Source organism: Crocodylus porosus, unplaced genomic scaffold (assembly GCF_001723895.1).
Source record: "Crocodylus porosus isolate Cpor-Errol unplaced genomic scaffold, CroPor_comp1, whole genome shotgun sequence".
Taxonomy (NCBI): Eukaryota; Metazoa; Chordata; order Crocodylia; family Crocodylidae; genus Crocodylus; species Crocodylus porosus.
In genome coordinates, this window is record NW_017728907.1 from 38,663,934 (window position 1) to 38,681,675 (window position 17,742).

Sequence of the window (17,742 nt, forward strand, 5' to 3'; positions counted from 1 at the left end):
GAAGCTCCTGCACCTATCTTCTTGAAACCTGGTGGGCCTCATGGCCTCAGACGGGACTACCATGCCTGCTGTTTTCCTCCCACTGTGCCTTAACACATACACACAGTCACACGTCACGAGTTTTGCTTTGAACAGTTTTAGTTGCAGTTTCCCAGAAACCCCTGTTCTTATCTCCTTGAAACCTGGCAGGCCTCATGCCCACAGAAGGGGCTATCATCCCTGCTGTTTCCATCCAAATCTGACAAAAAAATGACAAAGTTATAGGTATTTCAGTGATTCCCCATTAGTCTATGACTGAGTCACCTAATCTCTCCAAAACAGTGCCAACTCGATTCAGGACAGTAATCTGAATCGAATCACTGTCCTCCAAATCGGCAGACTCCAAATCCAACTCAAATACTTCCCTATTCACACAGGCCTAATAGTGAGGTTTGGTCAAAATGGCCAATGCCTTGTCTTTCACAAGGGATGATTCAGTGCTCAAGTCTCCCAGGTATTGATATTAATATCAAATTTCTTCAGATTGGCTTTTAAGGTTTCCAAGGTGTCTTTTGCCCACCTCTAGAGCAGTGGCCATTAGTGAGTTGGGAGTATAGGACCCGTTTCAGGAGCAAAACAGCAGACCATGCCTTCCTTGTGTGTCTGTAGCTAGAGAGGTGAATAGACTACTTGTATAGTCTCTGGCTCAACACTTCATAAGTTACAGGTCTGGTGAGGGAAAGAGAGGGTCTGTTAGCTGAAAACATCTGGCTTTGGCTTCCTCTTTCAAATGACTCACAATCTGTTCTGAAGCAGAGGTTTTCAAAAATACCACCAATCATTTAATAAAACAAAACCAAGCAGTGGACCGTGCAGAGACTGTGACAGCAAAGGAAAGCTAACAAAATGGTAAAGAAACGCAACGATCACAGATAGTAACCAACTCACTACTATTCTCCACAGCTGCCTCCAAATTCCTTTTCATCCTGCTAGCGAGTTGCCTCTGCTTGCACGAGCCAGTTCAAAATACTGATCAAGAGAGAAAATGGGTCTGGGTGCTTTTGAATCAAAGTCATTTGCTCTTAAAACATGGCAAGAAGAACTGCAAAGAAATCTTGAGTAAATCAGCTTTGTTACATTGCAGAGGTTTGAACTGGCAACTGTCATTCTCTACAGTCAATGAATAAATTGATATAAATTCTTTGTATTATGTGTATTAATGATTACTTCATGCACTTACAAATACAGTATTATATTTAATGGACCTTTTCCAGTTTTTCTATATGTTTCTTAAAATGGAAAGCTGATAACAGGACAGTCCTGCAGCTGAAGCTAACCATTTCGGAGTACAGCGGTACTATCACTTCCCATGTTTTGCATAGGTCCTCACTGAGAACATCAAAAGTAATAGAGGAAATGGTTTTCTACGAAAATAACTTCCATTCAGAGGGTAAGAGCATTAATTTCTGTGGATAAATGAGCAAATTAAATTTGCAGGGAGTTAGAAGTGTTGGGAACTTGCCATGTTTGCGGTCAGCAAGTTCTTACTCCTACAGTTTATAATAGATGAAAATCAGGTGCCAAAAGGGTGAATGGATAGATAAGAAAGCAAAACATTTAAAGAAATGACAACACAGAACATCAAGTAGCCTTCTGACTTCATGCTACTGTGTAAATGGAGAAAGAGTATTAGGAACCTCCATATGCTACAACAAAGGTACAACTACAACTAAGATAATTCTGAGACAGCTGATCACTCTAAAGAAAACTGAATCCAAACATAAAGAATGTTTTACTGAAATAGCAAGCAGCCTATCAAATAGAGAACTGGTACAAACAGATTGAACAAGACTCTCTTTTAACAGAGATGTATGGTAACAAGACAGCTTTTTTCAAGTTTTTGGAAACAAGCATCTAAGCCATAAGTCAAGTAAAGCATAAAAAATTATTCATTACAACACCATGAAATACAATAATATTAAAAAATGTGCAGAACTTATTTTTACAACCTTCTGCAAAAATTGTTAGAAAACAAGTTGTTTTAAATTAAAAAAAATAAAACAAACATTTTTATTTCACAAAGCAATACAGGCTCTTTAAAAACAACCATACCTTATCTAGAACTACTATTAAAACTGGGTGAAAACAAGCTGAAAATATAAATGACACCCAAAATATGCAACGCAGTTTTAACTGTCAGCAACGCCTTCTGCTATAGAAGGGGCTACATTAGTTGTATGTACAGCATTAAACATTGCAACATACCACAAGTAAACCTTAATAAGGTCAAAAATAGGACCCTCTGCACAAAAAGGGTGAGATGGCAAATCCCAATCTAGTTCCATAAATTACAAGGAGCAGTAACTGCAGCAGGTATTTGGCATAAAACAAAATCTACTTTTGCTGTTTCAACCATAGAGATGTACGTAAATAAACCTGTTTTGGTATTTTTAGTAACTCTTAGAAGTCAACCTCTTGTATGGCTTAAAAATGAAGAAAAAACCTTCCCTTTCTCATCAGGATATTATAAACATCTGACTACCCCAGTGTCTTCAGTGAAGAAGCTGAAAGAGAAAATTTTTAGGTACCATCTGAAAATTCAAACCACCGCTCTGAATCCAGACTTAGTGCACTACATTGCCAAATCTATCCAATAGGATATATAATATTTTCATTTTGTTTAAATTCTTAACATACATATTCTTGCTTTACATAGTTCCATCATATGAAACCAAATTGCTTATTTATTATTTGAGGCACAATGTTACCCCAAAGAGACAGTCTGCTATAAAGAATTGTTCTTTAGATGTTGCGTCTGTAGAGGTTTTATGTGATACTCATAGATTTTCAAAGCTGGCCCCAGTTTTAATGAAAGTCCAGTCAATACATCATTTCTGGTCATCAGTAGTAATGATTTCCCATCTATTTCCTACAAGAAGAATTAAAGAATAATTAAGGCCGATGTATAAATCTAATGAGAGCTTTGCAACAGACAGAAATAAAACAGAGGATCAGTAATGAAAATAAAAAATAAAGGCTTGATCTTTTCTAAATGTTGAACATCTGCAAACGAACACTGGCTACTACTGCCCTGCTTTTCAAAAGTGTTAAGGTACCTGCCAAGTCCATGGATCCCAGCAGCAATAGGAAATGTGTCATTCATGCAGGCGCCTATCTTGAGGCATCCATATGTGAGATTTTTTCCTTCCACCATATGTTTACTTCAAATGAATAGGTACAGATGGTGTAGCTTGTTTTAGTATTAGACAGAAAGGGAAAAGAAGTCTTGTGGGAAAGGCAGTGAACTGGGATTCAGAGATCTAAGTTTCGTGTTAATTAGGTTAGATATTGTTTTGTGTGACCCAGGTCACTAAATCTCTGTGCGTCTGAGTTCCCTGTCTGTGAAATTAGGACAATCATGCTTTCTCGTCTCATGCTCTGTCCATCTGAGATTACTTTTGAAAAATTCATTGTCGATAACTTCTCCATGATCACAAAGGCAGAAATAGAACCCAGATCCCCTAACAGCTACTTCTGTGCTTTAAGCATAAAACTATCTTTTTAAAGCAATAATATTATATGACACTCTCCAAACTACACCCATAGAAGCTTTACACACAGCAGAGTCTGATGAGCAATAACTGGCATCAAAGGGCTCAAGTGAATTACTTTTGGATGCTGAGTTCCTGAGAACTATGTGCCTTGATGCAGTTATGCTACACAGCCTTTTCTGTAATTTGATTTAATAAAGTAAAGCATTTAGGGATTCTGAATTTGTTCACAAAAGGCTAACAAACAGTTTATAACTTGTACTCAAACCTCTTTTCCTACACTATAATATATAGTTAATTGTTTATTAAAATATTCTAAGCTGTCAGCATTTATGCAACCCCCCCCCAAAATATATTGTTATTTTCTTTTTACAAACTTCTAGTGGTTATTATTATTATTTTTTTACAAATTTATATCAGTGTCGTTTGTCCAGGAAATGTGAACTTCATGACAGAGAGCATTTTGGTTCACAGTCAAAATCATGAGAAACAAAGGATTCATTATTGTGTTCACACTGATTTGCCTGAACTGTGATCAGTGTCTTAGGTAAAGTTTAATAAATGCAAACTGCAGAGAAATTATAGACATACATGTATGTATAGATATTTTCAGTCTTTAAAATGTTTGATGCATAACAATACAAGACATAATTCGTAAATCTATGGTACATTTACACTAAATCTGGAAGAGCTGTTTATAAATACTTTTCTTTAAACTACATGAAACAAAGTACAAGCTGTTTGAAATCTCCCTACTAACTATTCCTGTTAGTTCCTAAAACAACATGTCATAGCTTAACATCTCTGATAATATCTTTACAATAACCTGTTATTCAATTATATCCATGGCCTCTTACCACTTGCTGTTGAGAATTTTAATGGTCAATAATGGTTTCTATTCTCTCCCTTCCATTCACCACAATTCTTTTGGTGGTGACTTTGACACCATTAACTATTTTGCTGGTTGTTATGATTGATTTGAAGTTGCCTTTCCCACTGTTGTTGAGTGAAGTGATAGTGGATGAAGAGCAGCCACGAGCTTGCTGAGAACCAAATGAGGTAAATCCAGTCCCTGAAATAGGAGACGCTCCAAAAATAGAGACAGAATATCCTTCATTGCCTCTGCGTCTTCTTCCATGGAGTCTTCCAGGAACGTCAGAAAAGGCCTCAAGTGCATCATCCAAGAGTTTCCCTGAAAAGGCATCTGTTCCTCCAAAAACATTTGGGTACGGGCTACCGAATGTGAATTCAGAATCAAAGTGTTTCCCTTCTTTGAATTTCTCTCTCTTCCTATCTTTTTCTTTTCTTTCACCTTTACCTCCACCTTTTCTTTGTTGTCTAATTAAAACTCCTTCAGTAGATTTGTCATAGATGTTCCGTTTTTTGGCATCAGATAAAACCTCATATGCCTTAAGGACTTCAACAAATTCCCTTTCTGCTGCTTTTTTATTTTCTGGATTTTTATCTGGATGCAATTTCAAAGCCATCTTTCGGTAGGCCTTTTTAATATCATCAGCAGAGGCATTTTTTTGCACTCCTAGAACCTCATAATAATTCACCATCTTGTCTCAACAATGAAATGAAGATCTCCTTCTTAATAATCACAGAAGATTCAGTGAAAGTGATTCTTCTCAGCTGTATATGAAGAAACACTGCAAGTTTTTAAAAATTAAAATAAAGCGATAAACAAAGCATCCCTCTATGCTTCTCCATGATTAGGCTTTTATAAAGGTCTCTTTGTCAGAAAGACACAAAAAGTCAGTGGTTTAATTTTAAGATAGTTGTCATTGATGGCACAGAGTGATTGTGACATCAGAGAATAACCATACTGATGATGTTACTTCATTTGCATTCTGTAATCCCATTGGTTAAATTGTTGTGCCAGTGGTTACAGAGAACTACATATGGCATCCATGAATTGTAAACCTCTGCTACGATGCAGCCAAGAATATCGGTGGGGTTATTTCTGGTACTGGCACTGAGAATTTTACTGTTACATATAGTACATCAGAGCATTTTACAAAAGAGTCAAAACATGAATTATAAGCTCATTCCAAAGACAGCATAGAATTAGTTTCCATTACTCAAAGGTGCAGTGGTCTACAAAGCTGGAAGTCACATTTTCCAATAATTCCTAGATAGGTGTATGTTTTGTCCAACCCCTGTAAACAAAAATGATCTTTGTGTTCCCTCTTCTTAATGATGGAGGAGGAAACAGTTCAGTGGAGAACAATTTTCCAGGCCATAGGTAGATGAAGTAGCTTACTTCTTACCACACAAACACAATCACATTTCCCCTCCACATGAGTGGGACAAGAGGAATAAGAAGATGGACCAGCTCATACCTGTCCCTTGGAAAATTGCTGAAGTGAAAGTGGAAAATCCTGAAGCAGTATTAACCCCTGCTGTCTGCTCTGTGACCATGTATGAGAGTAGACAGAGGCCAGCAGAGAAGGGCAATGCTGGCACTGGTCCTGCTGTGTTGCCACAATGGATGGGTTCCAGGGGGAAAACCAATCTGAGGAGCCTTAGAGACGCAACAACTAACAGAAATACATAGATAAACAGAATCTTGATGGCTAGCAGCTTTCCCCACAAACCCATGGCAGCCGTCCCACCTCACTGTCATCAAGATAACTTGTATTTTTATTATATTCTTCTAATTAATAAAATAAAAGTACTTTGTGCTTCTACACTTTCCATCCTGTAGTCTCACAGTTCTTTTAGGGTAGGGACAGACATTACACATAAACCGGTTTCAGTGATGATCAGAAACTGGTTTAAACCTGTAACAGAGCAGATGTTCAGTGCACATACACCAGTTTGAAAATGGCTGAAACCAGTTTGAGATAAACCTGGTTGAATGTAGTATCAGACTTAACCGATTTGGCTCAAATCGGGTTATGCAATGTCTGTCCCAGACCTTAGTGGGTTGGCCTAATAGTGCCGCTGTAAGGTTAGGAGTTCTTACTGCTACATTATCAGCAAGTTAACTGAGGCACTAGGACGTTAAGATAGTTGACTGAAGTCACATAGGCATCTGCCACAGGGTCGGAAAGAAAAGCCAGGGTTCCCGAATCCTTAGTCTGTGTCCATCCTACACATAAAACCATCCTTCCTGTGTGGGCAGAAAGGAGTCACAGGTGATCTTCTTGATCAAGAATTATTAAACTTAATCAGATAAAATACCTGACTGCTTATTTGTTCATCTTGGGTGCATCTGCACCTGTGCTTTACTGCAGAGTTGACTAATTAGCTCTGCAGTAAAGCGTCACAGTCCACATATGCACCAGTACAAGGGCACAGTAAACTAATTAACTCAGCTATAGAATAGTAAGTACTGTTGGGGGACAACACCATCTGACAGTGGAGTACTTTACTGGGCCAAAACTTTACTGCACCCAGTCAGCCCAGCCAGCCACAGGCCTGCTCCACCCCGGCTCAAATTGCAGCTGTCCCGGGCACATGTGTATATGATGTGCCTGGGACCATTTGATTCTGGTATGAACTGCTCTGAAGTTTATTGTGTTGTTAAATGTACCCCTTGAAATATAAAATATGCTAACAAATTAAAAACAGCTGCAGAAAGAGCCTACTTGACCCCTTCTGGGGAAATACCCAAAACAAAGCTAGTTTTTCCCACAAGAATAAAAGACATAATTTAGCTACTACACTGTACTTACAAATTACATTTGGGTTTTTATTTTTTTTAGCTCTTAAATCAGCTAAATTAACCCAGTGCAAGACGGTAACTTTATTCTTCTTTCAATGCCACATTTGTTTTTGAAGCGTTCTGTATTCATTATCATATTTAACTGCACTGTGCAAAACAATGCTAAGACAGCTCTGTGGCAGGCTTTTTTTGGTGACCGCAAGAGGTTAGACCTTCAACCTCTGAAAGAGTTTATGGCAAATTTTAAGTAGATGGATAGATGGAGAAACTGAAGTATTTGACAAGTTCAGAACCATCTCTAATTAAATAAGCAGTCTTTTAGTTCAAGGGAGGTATATCAATATACCACTATATCAGAAGGTGGCAAAGAGTCAGAATACAGGTTCTGAAATATTTAAAATATGTGCAAAATATCACTTTTGGTAATCATCATAGGTCCATTAAAATGGGTTTGTTGTATTGGGAGAGGGAAAATATGATTCAAATGCATGTTACAGCTCTCTTCCCAGTTCAAATTTTACTTCACCAAAACAGAACTCTATAATTTGTAGAAAATCTTAAAAAGCAAACAAAGAAAACAGGTAGAAACAGCTTGTCAGGAAAGAGATTGATACTCTTCCGCTCATCAGTGTGATTTTTCAGGCCAGTATTTTTGAATTTATCAGATCCTGAACTGTAGGAAATAACATCTCAATGAAGGATGTAAAGAATAAAAAGAAAAGTGTTTCCAGAACATCACCTCTCTCATCAGATCAGATTACTTTGGTATTCATTCATTCATTCACTGTAAATATACCATTTGGGGAAAGCATTTGAGTTTGGAGACTTAAACTTGGGCAGCTAAACCCATACTGAGGCACCTGAACCTGATATTTAAGAGTGCTGCTATGCCCAGAAATACTGCACCTCCCAAAAAAACAGACCACTTATTCTGCTACATTAATACAAACTTTGCTGTTTAAATTTACGTCCCCAAATTTGTACAGCTGGGGATTAGTGTTCACAAAGTGTGAGCCAGACTGATAGCCTTGGTTTCTAAAATCTGGATTTACATATGCACTACATGGCAGTGCGTAAGCAAGCAATTTTCCTGACACTGTCCCACTCATATGCCTCAGCAGTGTGCAGCTGGCACAGTTTCAAAGACCTGTTCAATCATTCAACCTTGCTGCTGACAGATATTGCCAGCAAATGTATTAGTTGGTACCATCTCATGGTGGTTATGTAAATTGTAGAGTCTTTTTACATGGGCCATTGAAGCTCTCCCTGGTCAGTTGTGGCATGGGTCAAACTTGAAGCAGTGATGGGTAAGAGAATGGCTCCACATTTCTCCTTATCAGCTTCTAGTGTAATTCACTCTCTGGTTGCCCTTTCTGTCCATTTTTAAGGCCATGGATCCTTCACATGGCAGAGAAACAGCTGCCATGCAGGAGTATGAGCTCTTTCCTCTACTTTCAACATGCTGTTTCCTTCTCTCTTTAGCTAAGTTTTGCCTGGAACCCTTTACCCAAACCAAGAGAGAAAGCCTCAAATTGAACAAAGCAGCCCCTGCCCCACTTTGCTGACATGCTCTTCCACAGCAATTTGCTTTTTGAAGCATCAGCATCTGCCATGCATTCCTGGATTTACCTGCACAATGCATCTCTAAGGTAGGAAAATGCTATCCCTATTTAATGTACAGTGAACCTGAAATAGTGACTTGCCCAGGGTTGTACAAGAAGACTATAGCTAAGCCAGGAACAGCTTTTTTTTTTAGCTTCCAGACTAGTGCTTAAACTACAAGACTAGCTTTTCTCCAGCAGTGCTTCATGAAAGGAAAAAGCATGCAAAAATAAAAACCCCAGGAGCATTCACACACATGATCCCTTCCAAGAAGCCCTCTCCAATTGCCTGTGCAGTAACTTTTGTACAGTGAGCCCCTGTGGCACAATGAGGTGTCAAAGCATTGTGGCAGTTGAAGGGTTAACACAGGCTTCCCAAGTTACCTGTTCTTGAAAAGCAATGGCTTGTTCTTCAAATCCTGCAGTTCGGAAGTAATTTACAACATCGGTAACAGCCCAGTCAGCAGGGTCAGGAGGTCGCCCGTTCTCTACTGAACTGCAAAATGCAAATCCAGACAAGTAATCACTAAATGCGCACATACTCCTGTGTGTGCACCCCAGCTATATTTTCTGTAAGATGGCAGGTGTCTTTTGGGGCCCTTATACAGAAACAAAATGGTTGCTCATATTGTCTCCCACTTTAGTGACCTGATAACAAGGTCAACACACAACTGCTGGATGCTTCTCCTTTTAGGAGCACGTGGATTCCCATCTTGAAATTAGCCAGGGTAAGTTGCCTCTCTTACCCAGGCACTGAAAATGATGCATTCAAACTCTCCCACAACCTCCTGGCACTGGAGCCCAGGGCCTGCCATGTTTGAGACTTTGACTCTGGTCTCTCAACACTTTTCTTCTACCAAGCTCTGCACAAAAGATTTCTTACGTACTGTCCTTGATTTTCCAGTCTTTTTGAAGATCAAATTATGTTTCTTCATAGATTAACATCTTTGTACGTACCTCTATGAGAATATATACTTACATATTTTTTCTAAATCAGGGATACACATACAGTGATAAGCTCTGTAAATACTCGTGTTACACAACTCTCCAAAATTGCTTTTAAGACTTAACAAATCTATGGATTTTCTAATCAGCTATGAGCCCTAGAAAACATCTGTTGAACATAATCAGAATCGATTCCTTATTCAGTTGACTTAGGCCACCTGTTTTAGGAGCAGAAATAACAAATCCTTCTTAAGAAGAGACTGGACAAACACCCGGCTGAGGTCATCTGACCCCGGCACGCTTTCCTGCCCAGGGCAGGGGATCAGACTCGATGTTCTGCTGAGGTCCCTTCTGACCCTGAAAATCTATGAAATCTATAAATGCTACCCAGTGGTTATTAATTCAGAGCAATTTCAGGCAGGGTCCTTTATCCTGAGCCTGCCATGTTCTCACAGATAAACTTTTTCCTGCAAGGTGTTGGTGAGAGCTGCATGCAGCTAGCCTGGCTTCCTTTTCAACCACTAATTTATGGAAATGAACTGTGTGGGAAACACTCAAAGGAAGCAACTATCAGTACTTTTCTAAAATGCTTCTATGGCTTGAACTTTTAAAATACTAAAGAAGTTTGCCATAAATGTTCCTCAAACAGGTTGGATCATCGTAGCCAGCAAATAGTCCTTAATGGCTCAATGTCTAGTTGCGATGAAGTATCAAATGGGTCCATGCATCTGTTGGTCAACAGTGAACTACACTGTGAGCTAACAGTGAAAGCAGTGGCAACGTTGTAAGGTTCATATCTGTAGCTTACACCTAAACTAAGAGCCAAATTCATGGTGAAGAGAGTTCCTGCTGCTCAGAGGGCCTCATCCCTGTTCATACACATTTCATGCTTCAGCCATCTATGTAGACACTTATACAGCCCCCTTCCTCAACCATGGTGTCAGTGCTGTACTGTTCCTGGTGAACAGACAATCCCCCAAATTGCCAGAATCATGACAACTGGGATCCAAGCCCAGGATCTAATTTTAGGATCTACTCTGGTATTGCATACATTACATTTCTGAAAATACTCTGGTATTGCATACATCAGCAATCCCTTGATTTGAGGATGATCTTTACCACGGCTCATTGATCAGTCTTGAGATTATTTAAAAGTCTGATGCTTGAGCCACAGATCTGTCTGCAGAAGTTGCAGGCCTTTCCACAGGGGAGAGCAGGTTGCAGGCTAGGATTCCTCTCTTTTTCCTTCTTCCTCCACTCTCTCTTCTCTGCTTTGAGATTATGATGGTAGGTCACTCATATTACGTATCTGTAGAGCAGAGTGGGGATGACGACTGCATTGCAGAGCTGGATCTTTGCATCTTCCCAGACATTGCAATGAATAGACATGTTAAAGCAATTTCCCAAAGGAGGCATTTACATACCAGATACTGTGCTGGATCTTCTTACCAATATTCACTCTCTGAGATGGCTACTGAGGTAAGGGAAAGGCTCAACTGCCTCCAGGCTCTCTCTCTCTCTCTCAATGGTATTTTGCAGAGAGGGGTCACATTAATGGCCTGCGGCAGGCTGATAGAACACTTTATTCTTCTTGATATTGAGAGAGAGGCCCATAATTTTGGAGGCTCCTCCAAAAGATCCAATGTGGTCTGGAGGTTTTCCTTAGTATGTGCAAGGATGGTGCAGTCACTGGCATATTAAAGTCAAGGACGGTTTTTTTTGAGTACTTTGGTCTTTGAGCAAAAATGACCCAGATTGAACATTGAACAGATGGAGGGTGCTTCAGTGTTCATTCTGGAAGGAAGGCGGTCCTCATTGAGAACCAGGATGACTGTCGAAATAAATGGAGAACAGAGCTGGGGTGATGATGCTTCTTTGCTTGACCCCAGTTTGAATGACTAATGGATCTTGTCTCCGATTCACTACGTAGAACGGTTGCAAACATCTGGTTGTGGAGAAGCTTCAGGACATTGATGTACTTTTCAGGGCATCCAAATCTGGTCAGTACTTTCTACAACACTTCACAATGTATGGAATCCAAAGCTTTAGTGAGGTCAATGAAGGTCATATAAAAGTCCTGATGTTGTTGACACTTGTCTTGGACCTGGTGGGCAAAGATCATGTCAACTGCCCCACAGGATAGCCTGAAACCATAATGAGATTCTGGCAGGACTTCCTCAGCAAGAGGTAAAAGACTGTTCAGGAGGATGCAGACAAGAGCTGTAGAAAGGAGGGCAATACTTCAATAGTTACCACATACAAACTTACCTCTTTTCCCCAAGATAGTCACAATGTTGGCATTCCTTAGATCCCCAGTAATCTCTGCACTGTTCCAAGTTTGGAGAATAAATTCAGAGAATCTCAGTAACAGTTCCTTACCACCAGACATGTTGATTTCAGCAGGTACGCCATCCAGTCCAGTAGCCTTTTTGTTCTTGGTTTCCTTGCTGGAATAGCAAACTTCTTCTAGGGGTGGTAACAGATACCCTTTCAGGGTGTTGGGGGATGAATTCAATGGCAGTATCTGCTACAGTCAGCTTAGTTCAGGAGTGCCTCAATGGGCTCTTTCTATCTAGCTTGGATATATTCACTGTCTTTGAGAAGCACTAAGCTATCCTGTTGTAGACTGTTGGAACATGAGAAGTTGGGCTGTAGATGGCTTTTCTTCCCTGGAAAAAGTTATGCATGACATGTTTGTTAGCATAAAGCTGAAACTCTTTGGCTTTATCTTGGTACCACTGATTTCTGATTTCCCAGACCTTCCTTTGAGCTTTGGCTCTGAGGAACTGATACATCTCATCCTCCTGCTGAGATGAGATATCATCTTGCAAAGCAGAATAAGTCCTTCTCTTCTGGTCAAGGAGGGCTTGGATCTCAGCTCTTACTGAACCAGTCTTGGTGTCAATGGACAGTATAGCCAATGGATTCAGCACAAGCCATATGGGAGTTTTAAACCCCTTCCATAGTTCTTCAATGTTGCCTTTATTTGTGGACAGGGCAGAGATCTTTTTATGGAGACATCAGTGGAGTATCCTTACAGATCGTCGGGTCTTGAAGAGATTTGGTGTTGAGAGTCCCTTGTAGTGGTTTAGGCTGTTTTTGGTGTTTCAGAGCAAGCTGAATGTTCATAATGGATCTGATAAGATTGTGATCTGTTCAGCAGTCATCAGTTCCTCGTGCGGCTCACATGATATAGATATCCATCCAGTCATAGGCTCTAAATACTGGCTTCTTCTCGACTATGCTATTGTTAGAACAAGGGTGTTTCTAGATGGCCTCTCTGCCCGAAGATGGTGTTTGTGATGACAAGACTGTGCTCCATGCATTTGCTCACAAGGATGCCTTTGGAGCTGACTTTCCCTATTCCTTCCTTCCCAGTGGTGCCACTCCAGAGTTCCAGGTGACATCTGACTCTGGTGTTTAAGTCACTGAGAAGAAAGATCTTATCCTCCTTGTGGGTCAGTATGTGGTTAAGGTTGGAGTAGAACTGCGCTCTGACATCATCAACATCAGGCATTGGGGCATACACACGGGTGGTGGTGGTGTACTGGCTGTTGCTGAGCTTAAGACGGAGGGTCATAAGACGTATGTTGTCTGACGAGCTGATTCTTGATGGCAATACCAATGCCATGAATGTGTCTGTCCTAGGATGGTTTCCCCTTCCAGAAGAAGGTGCAGCCTCCAACCTCTTCCCTCAGTTGAACCTCTTCCAGTAGTCTTGTCTTACTCAGAGCTTCAATTTCAATGTTATATCTTACTAGCTCCCTGGAGTTGATGGCAGTTTTTCTTTCTGGTCATTTGTTGTCTCGGTTATCCATAAAGGTGTTTGTGAAACTCATTGTCTTCTTATGCTGTTTGTGACTGCAGAGAGAATGATCCCAATGGACATGGTTACCCAGACAGGAGCAGATAAGACAGCCTAGGTTTCAGGCACCTTTTCTAGCCCCTTCATCATGTAGAGTGAGTAGAGGAGATCCTGAATAGGGCAGCTCAGTCACAGTAGCACAGCTACTGAATTGCTCCCCCTTTCAAGCTAGGTTCAAGAAGACCATCAGACTACTGCTGTCTCCATGAAGATTTGTGGCTGGAGACTTCTGGATTTACTAGTCCTGTCCATCACCAGTAGTCCATTGCCACAGGGCTTTTGGAAGTTGGCACAGGAGACCGCATTGTTTCCTGTGGTAGAAGCCTGTGCATGACTTTGTTTAATGTGAGGAAGCTGGTGAACAGGAACAGCAACTACATGATCTTGACAAGGTAGAGATCTGGGCGCAGGGGCAAAGGAGGACACTAAATGACAGGAGACCTCCATTTTGCTGCAGCCTTCTTTCTTCTTTACAGCTGTTGAAATCTTGACGTCTTCTGTCGGATCCACCATTGAGGACTTTGGGTTGGACCGTGGTTTGTCTGGAACCTCCCTTCAGGCCTGTTCACCATGATTGACCCTACCAGGAGCGAGAGATCATGGGACACAACACAAGTCTCTCCACCACTAAAAGGTCCTGGTCCACAGAGAGACATATCGCATACAGCATAAATGTCATACATCAGGTGGTAGGTTTTGGCTTGTTCTTCAAGAGGTTCTTCTTTCTACCACACCATCTCTGCCCTGTCCTACTCAGGTTGAGTAGACAGGTGCCTGTAGCCAGCCTCGCTAGATACCAAATCACTGTGTGTGAGTGGACAGAAGACTGACTGCAACGAAATACGCACTGATAACCTCTGTCAGTAAGGAGCCCAAGGTGTCCTTGCTGTTTTTAAATCAGAGAGCAACAAGCAGAATCACAGAAGATGGCTCCAAGTTCTCTTCTTTCTTTGGTGTCTCCAACTTTTATGACTGTTTGAAATTTGATTGAGAGGGCGGTCAACTTTGTGCCTACTGTTTTCCTCTGGCTCCTTGAATTTGCATGTCTATGCATCAACAGAATTCTGACTCTAGAGTTATATACCAGTGTATACTTTACTTTGCACAAAAGCATTTGTTTGGCCTTTTTCAAAAGCATTTCTGTCACTTATGACAAATGAATTCCACAGGAACGATCCAAATACTACAAAGGGCCAGCCTGGAAGAGCCTCTCACACTCACCGCATAATACGGTATTTCATCTTATTTTCATTGATTTCAAGGGAACTGAGCCACATATCTGCAGTGACCAAAAATCTCTGGAATGACCAAAAATCTCACTCCTCAGCTGAATACTGGGAATGCACTGCAGAATCCTCAGATGTTTTTTGTCAATAAACAATGCCTTCCCGCAGAGCGTTGCTGCTCAACCTGGGATGCTTAAAAATTAAAACATACTATGAACACCTCAGTCCCCTTACTCTTCAGGGCAGTCAGAGCAGTACTTTGTAGGAATATAGAGACAAGTACTACATCAACTGGTGCACTGGCAAAGCCTATGCCTATGATATCACACCGACAAACTTCATCATCTCTCATTTAAAACGCTGGAAATTAAATTTTTTTTAAAGTGCTTAATTTTACTTATTCCTTCCCACACATCAGATAAAAGATCTAACCTGTAATATTGCCTCTGTATCTATTTTTATAAAGAGATTTTAGTTTCAAGGTTACTTCTACTTCAAATTATGATTTAAAAGGTTTTAAACTGAGTATATTATTTCTCCATGTATAATAATAGTACAGAAAATACACAAAGGCTTGGACTCACTAGCTGTAACTGCACTGACCTTAGTATATCTGTATCTGGGATTAACTTGCCCCAATAAATAATTACACATTCCTGCCTCATAAGGCATAGACTCTTCCTGGACCTTGAGTGAGGGGAGTTTTTTAAAGCTATAGGCCAAGTAGATATCTAGATATCAGCTACACTGATAATGAATAAAGTGTACTTGTCACCACAGTCCCTATGTTTTGTTCTTTTATTGCCACCATGTGGTGGAAGCAGCAAGACCTTGAAACATACAGCTGTGAAAAAAACAGATTTCATTAAATCTATCTACATCCCCTTCAGCTACCTCTGAATACTTCCTTTTGGAGACAAGCACACACATCCACCCCATATACATTCATTTAGATTACAAAGTTTTTGCTCAGTTTAATTACAGTCCCCATCGACTTTAAAAAGCTATCCTCAGTTCAGTGGATAAGTCTTTATCATATGAATCTACGGGTAAACTGTCCTTGTTTTGACTGGTTCACCCCTGAAGTACCCACAGTAAAGAAAAGGTTCCTAACTGAAGATAATTTCTGAGAGATGTGTATGGCATATTATATGTATATTTTTTCTGCATAGATTAATGTGAATTACAAGTATTGTAACCTGCGATTAAAGGAGAGGAAGTTCACCAGTTCTGAGGGCTGTCACCAGGGCGCTTGTTATGGGGTAACCAGGTGCTGCATAAGCTTCTTGAAGCAACGATTATGCTGAGGAGTTGCATTGCTGTCATGCTTAAGAACTTAACCATTGCCAATTGTCTTGCAAGCATCATGGGAAGGGGAGCTTTAAGGAGAGATTAGCTATCTTTGCAGATCAGATGCGGAGGGGAGAGACTGGAAACATTCTCTCTCATTTATCTGCCTACAATTGGGACTACACTTACCACCATGGGATGTGTGCACCTATGAGACAAATGCCTCTGAAAACTGCTCATGTCCCCAGCAGAAGCCATGGCACGCAGCAGCTGTGCAGCATTTGTGCTCAGTACTGTCTTTATGTTGACTCCAAGAGGAATCTGCCCTAGATATCCAAAGGGATAAAAATCCCAGGTTCAAGTCGCAGATGTTTAAAATACCTGCTTTCAGACAAAACCCATGCATGCGTTACCTTTACCTTTCATGATATGTGGATGCCAGGGTAGCCAGCAGGGAAAGAGATCTCTCTGTCTTTGGAGGAGGAAGACAGGAGACTGAGCTGGAGCACACTTCTGCCATCAAGGCGCTGCTGCACCATTTGAGAGTCCTGCTTCCTCCCAGCAAACTCCTTGGGCCAGCACATGTGCCACTTACTGCTCCCATTTCGAGATTCCCCTCCTCCTCCATCATACTGGAGACTTGATTAATCTAGTCTGTTCACATATGCTGTAATTACAGTGCAATGGAGCAGCCTCCCAGCTTGTGTCAGGCACCCTTAGAGACCAAGACATTTGTTACTTCAGACTGAGTGTGTCTACACTAACTTTTATGTGTGCCTAAACTTAATGCACATTTGCCTAATGTCATTAAGGCCATTTCAGCGCACTTCTACACATGCACACAGTAAGGCACATTAACGCAGCGTGCAGGCTGACTTTGACTGAAGTTAGTCCCAAGTCAGTTGACATACAGCCATAATGTGCCTTAGCACATCTACTCTTGCATTAAGGTGCTATCCATGCCTAAATTTGATACCTGTTTCTACATGTATCAAATTCAGGTGCAAATAACTTAAAATCACAATTTTTAAGGTGCATGAAGGAAATGCATGTGTAGACACATGCCCTTAATGCACCTTAAAAATGGCTAATGCATCTTAAATTGGCACATGTGGACATACCCTCTGTGACTGTGCAGATGGAAGGTACCAACATACTTGCAGCTTAAGCTGCTTTCTCTCTATACATGCACAAATATAAACAAATCAGAGTTCTGCTTGGGGAAATACAACTGTCTTTGCTTTTAGCATGACCAAAGTACAACAGCCCAAAAAACTGCAGAGATCAAAGGCCTGAATCTGCTCTGCCTTAATTAATACAGTTGCTTCTTTATCTAGATTTAAAATACTAGACCATCTTTTTAAGGTTCTTGACACCCTAACATACTTTATTATCATTGTCACAGGAGCACCAAGGTGTCCTGTGCCTTGGAAGCAAAAGGAACTGAGCTGCCAATCAACCGGGCAGCTCAGGTGCCGGTTGCCAGGGCCACCAGGCGGGTCAGGTGGCCAGAAGGGGGCAGGGCCGGGCCTTTATAAACAGCCCAGGCCGGAGCCTGACTAGCAGTTCCCTTCTGGCAGCCGCAGGAGCAGGAGCTCTGCGGCTGAGCTGA

General features: G+C 40.9%; 1 protein-coding gene across 4 annotated transcripts in view; it reads right to left on the reverse strand.

Annotated features, from left to right (window-relative positions):
* Positions 1–1,743: 1,743 nt before the first annotated feature.
* SAMD13 (sterile alpha motif domain containing 13) overlaps positions 1,744–17,742 on the reverse strand; it is a 23,185-nt gene continuing 7,186 nt past the window's right edge. For 3 of the 4 annotated variants that reach the window (XM_019531189.1, XM_019531188.1, XM_019531190.1), the window contains 2 exons: positions 9,189–9,300; positions 1,744–2,908 (listed from right to left, as the gene is read on the reverse strand). In XM_019531189.1, coding sequence (XP_019386734.1) covers positions 2,765–2,908; positions 9,189–9,300 — 256 coding nt within the window. In that variant the 3' untranslated portion in view covers positions 1,744–2,764. Of the gene's footprint in view, positions 2,909–4,387; positions 6,323–9,188; positions 9,301–17,742 lie in introns of those variants that run through there. The other variant, XM_019531187.1, reaches the window with a different exon arrangement.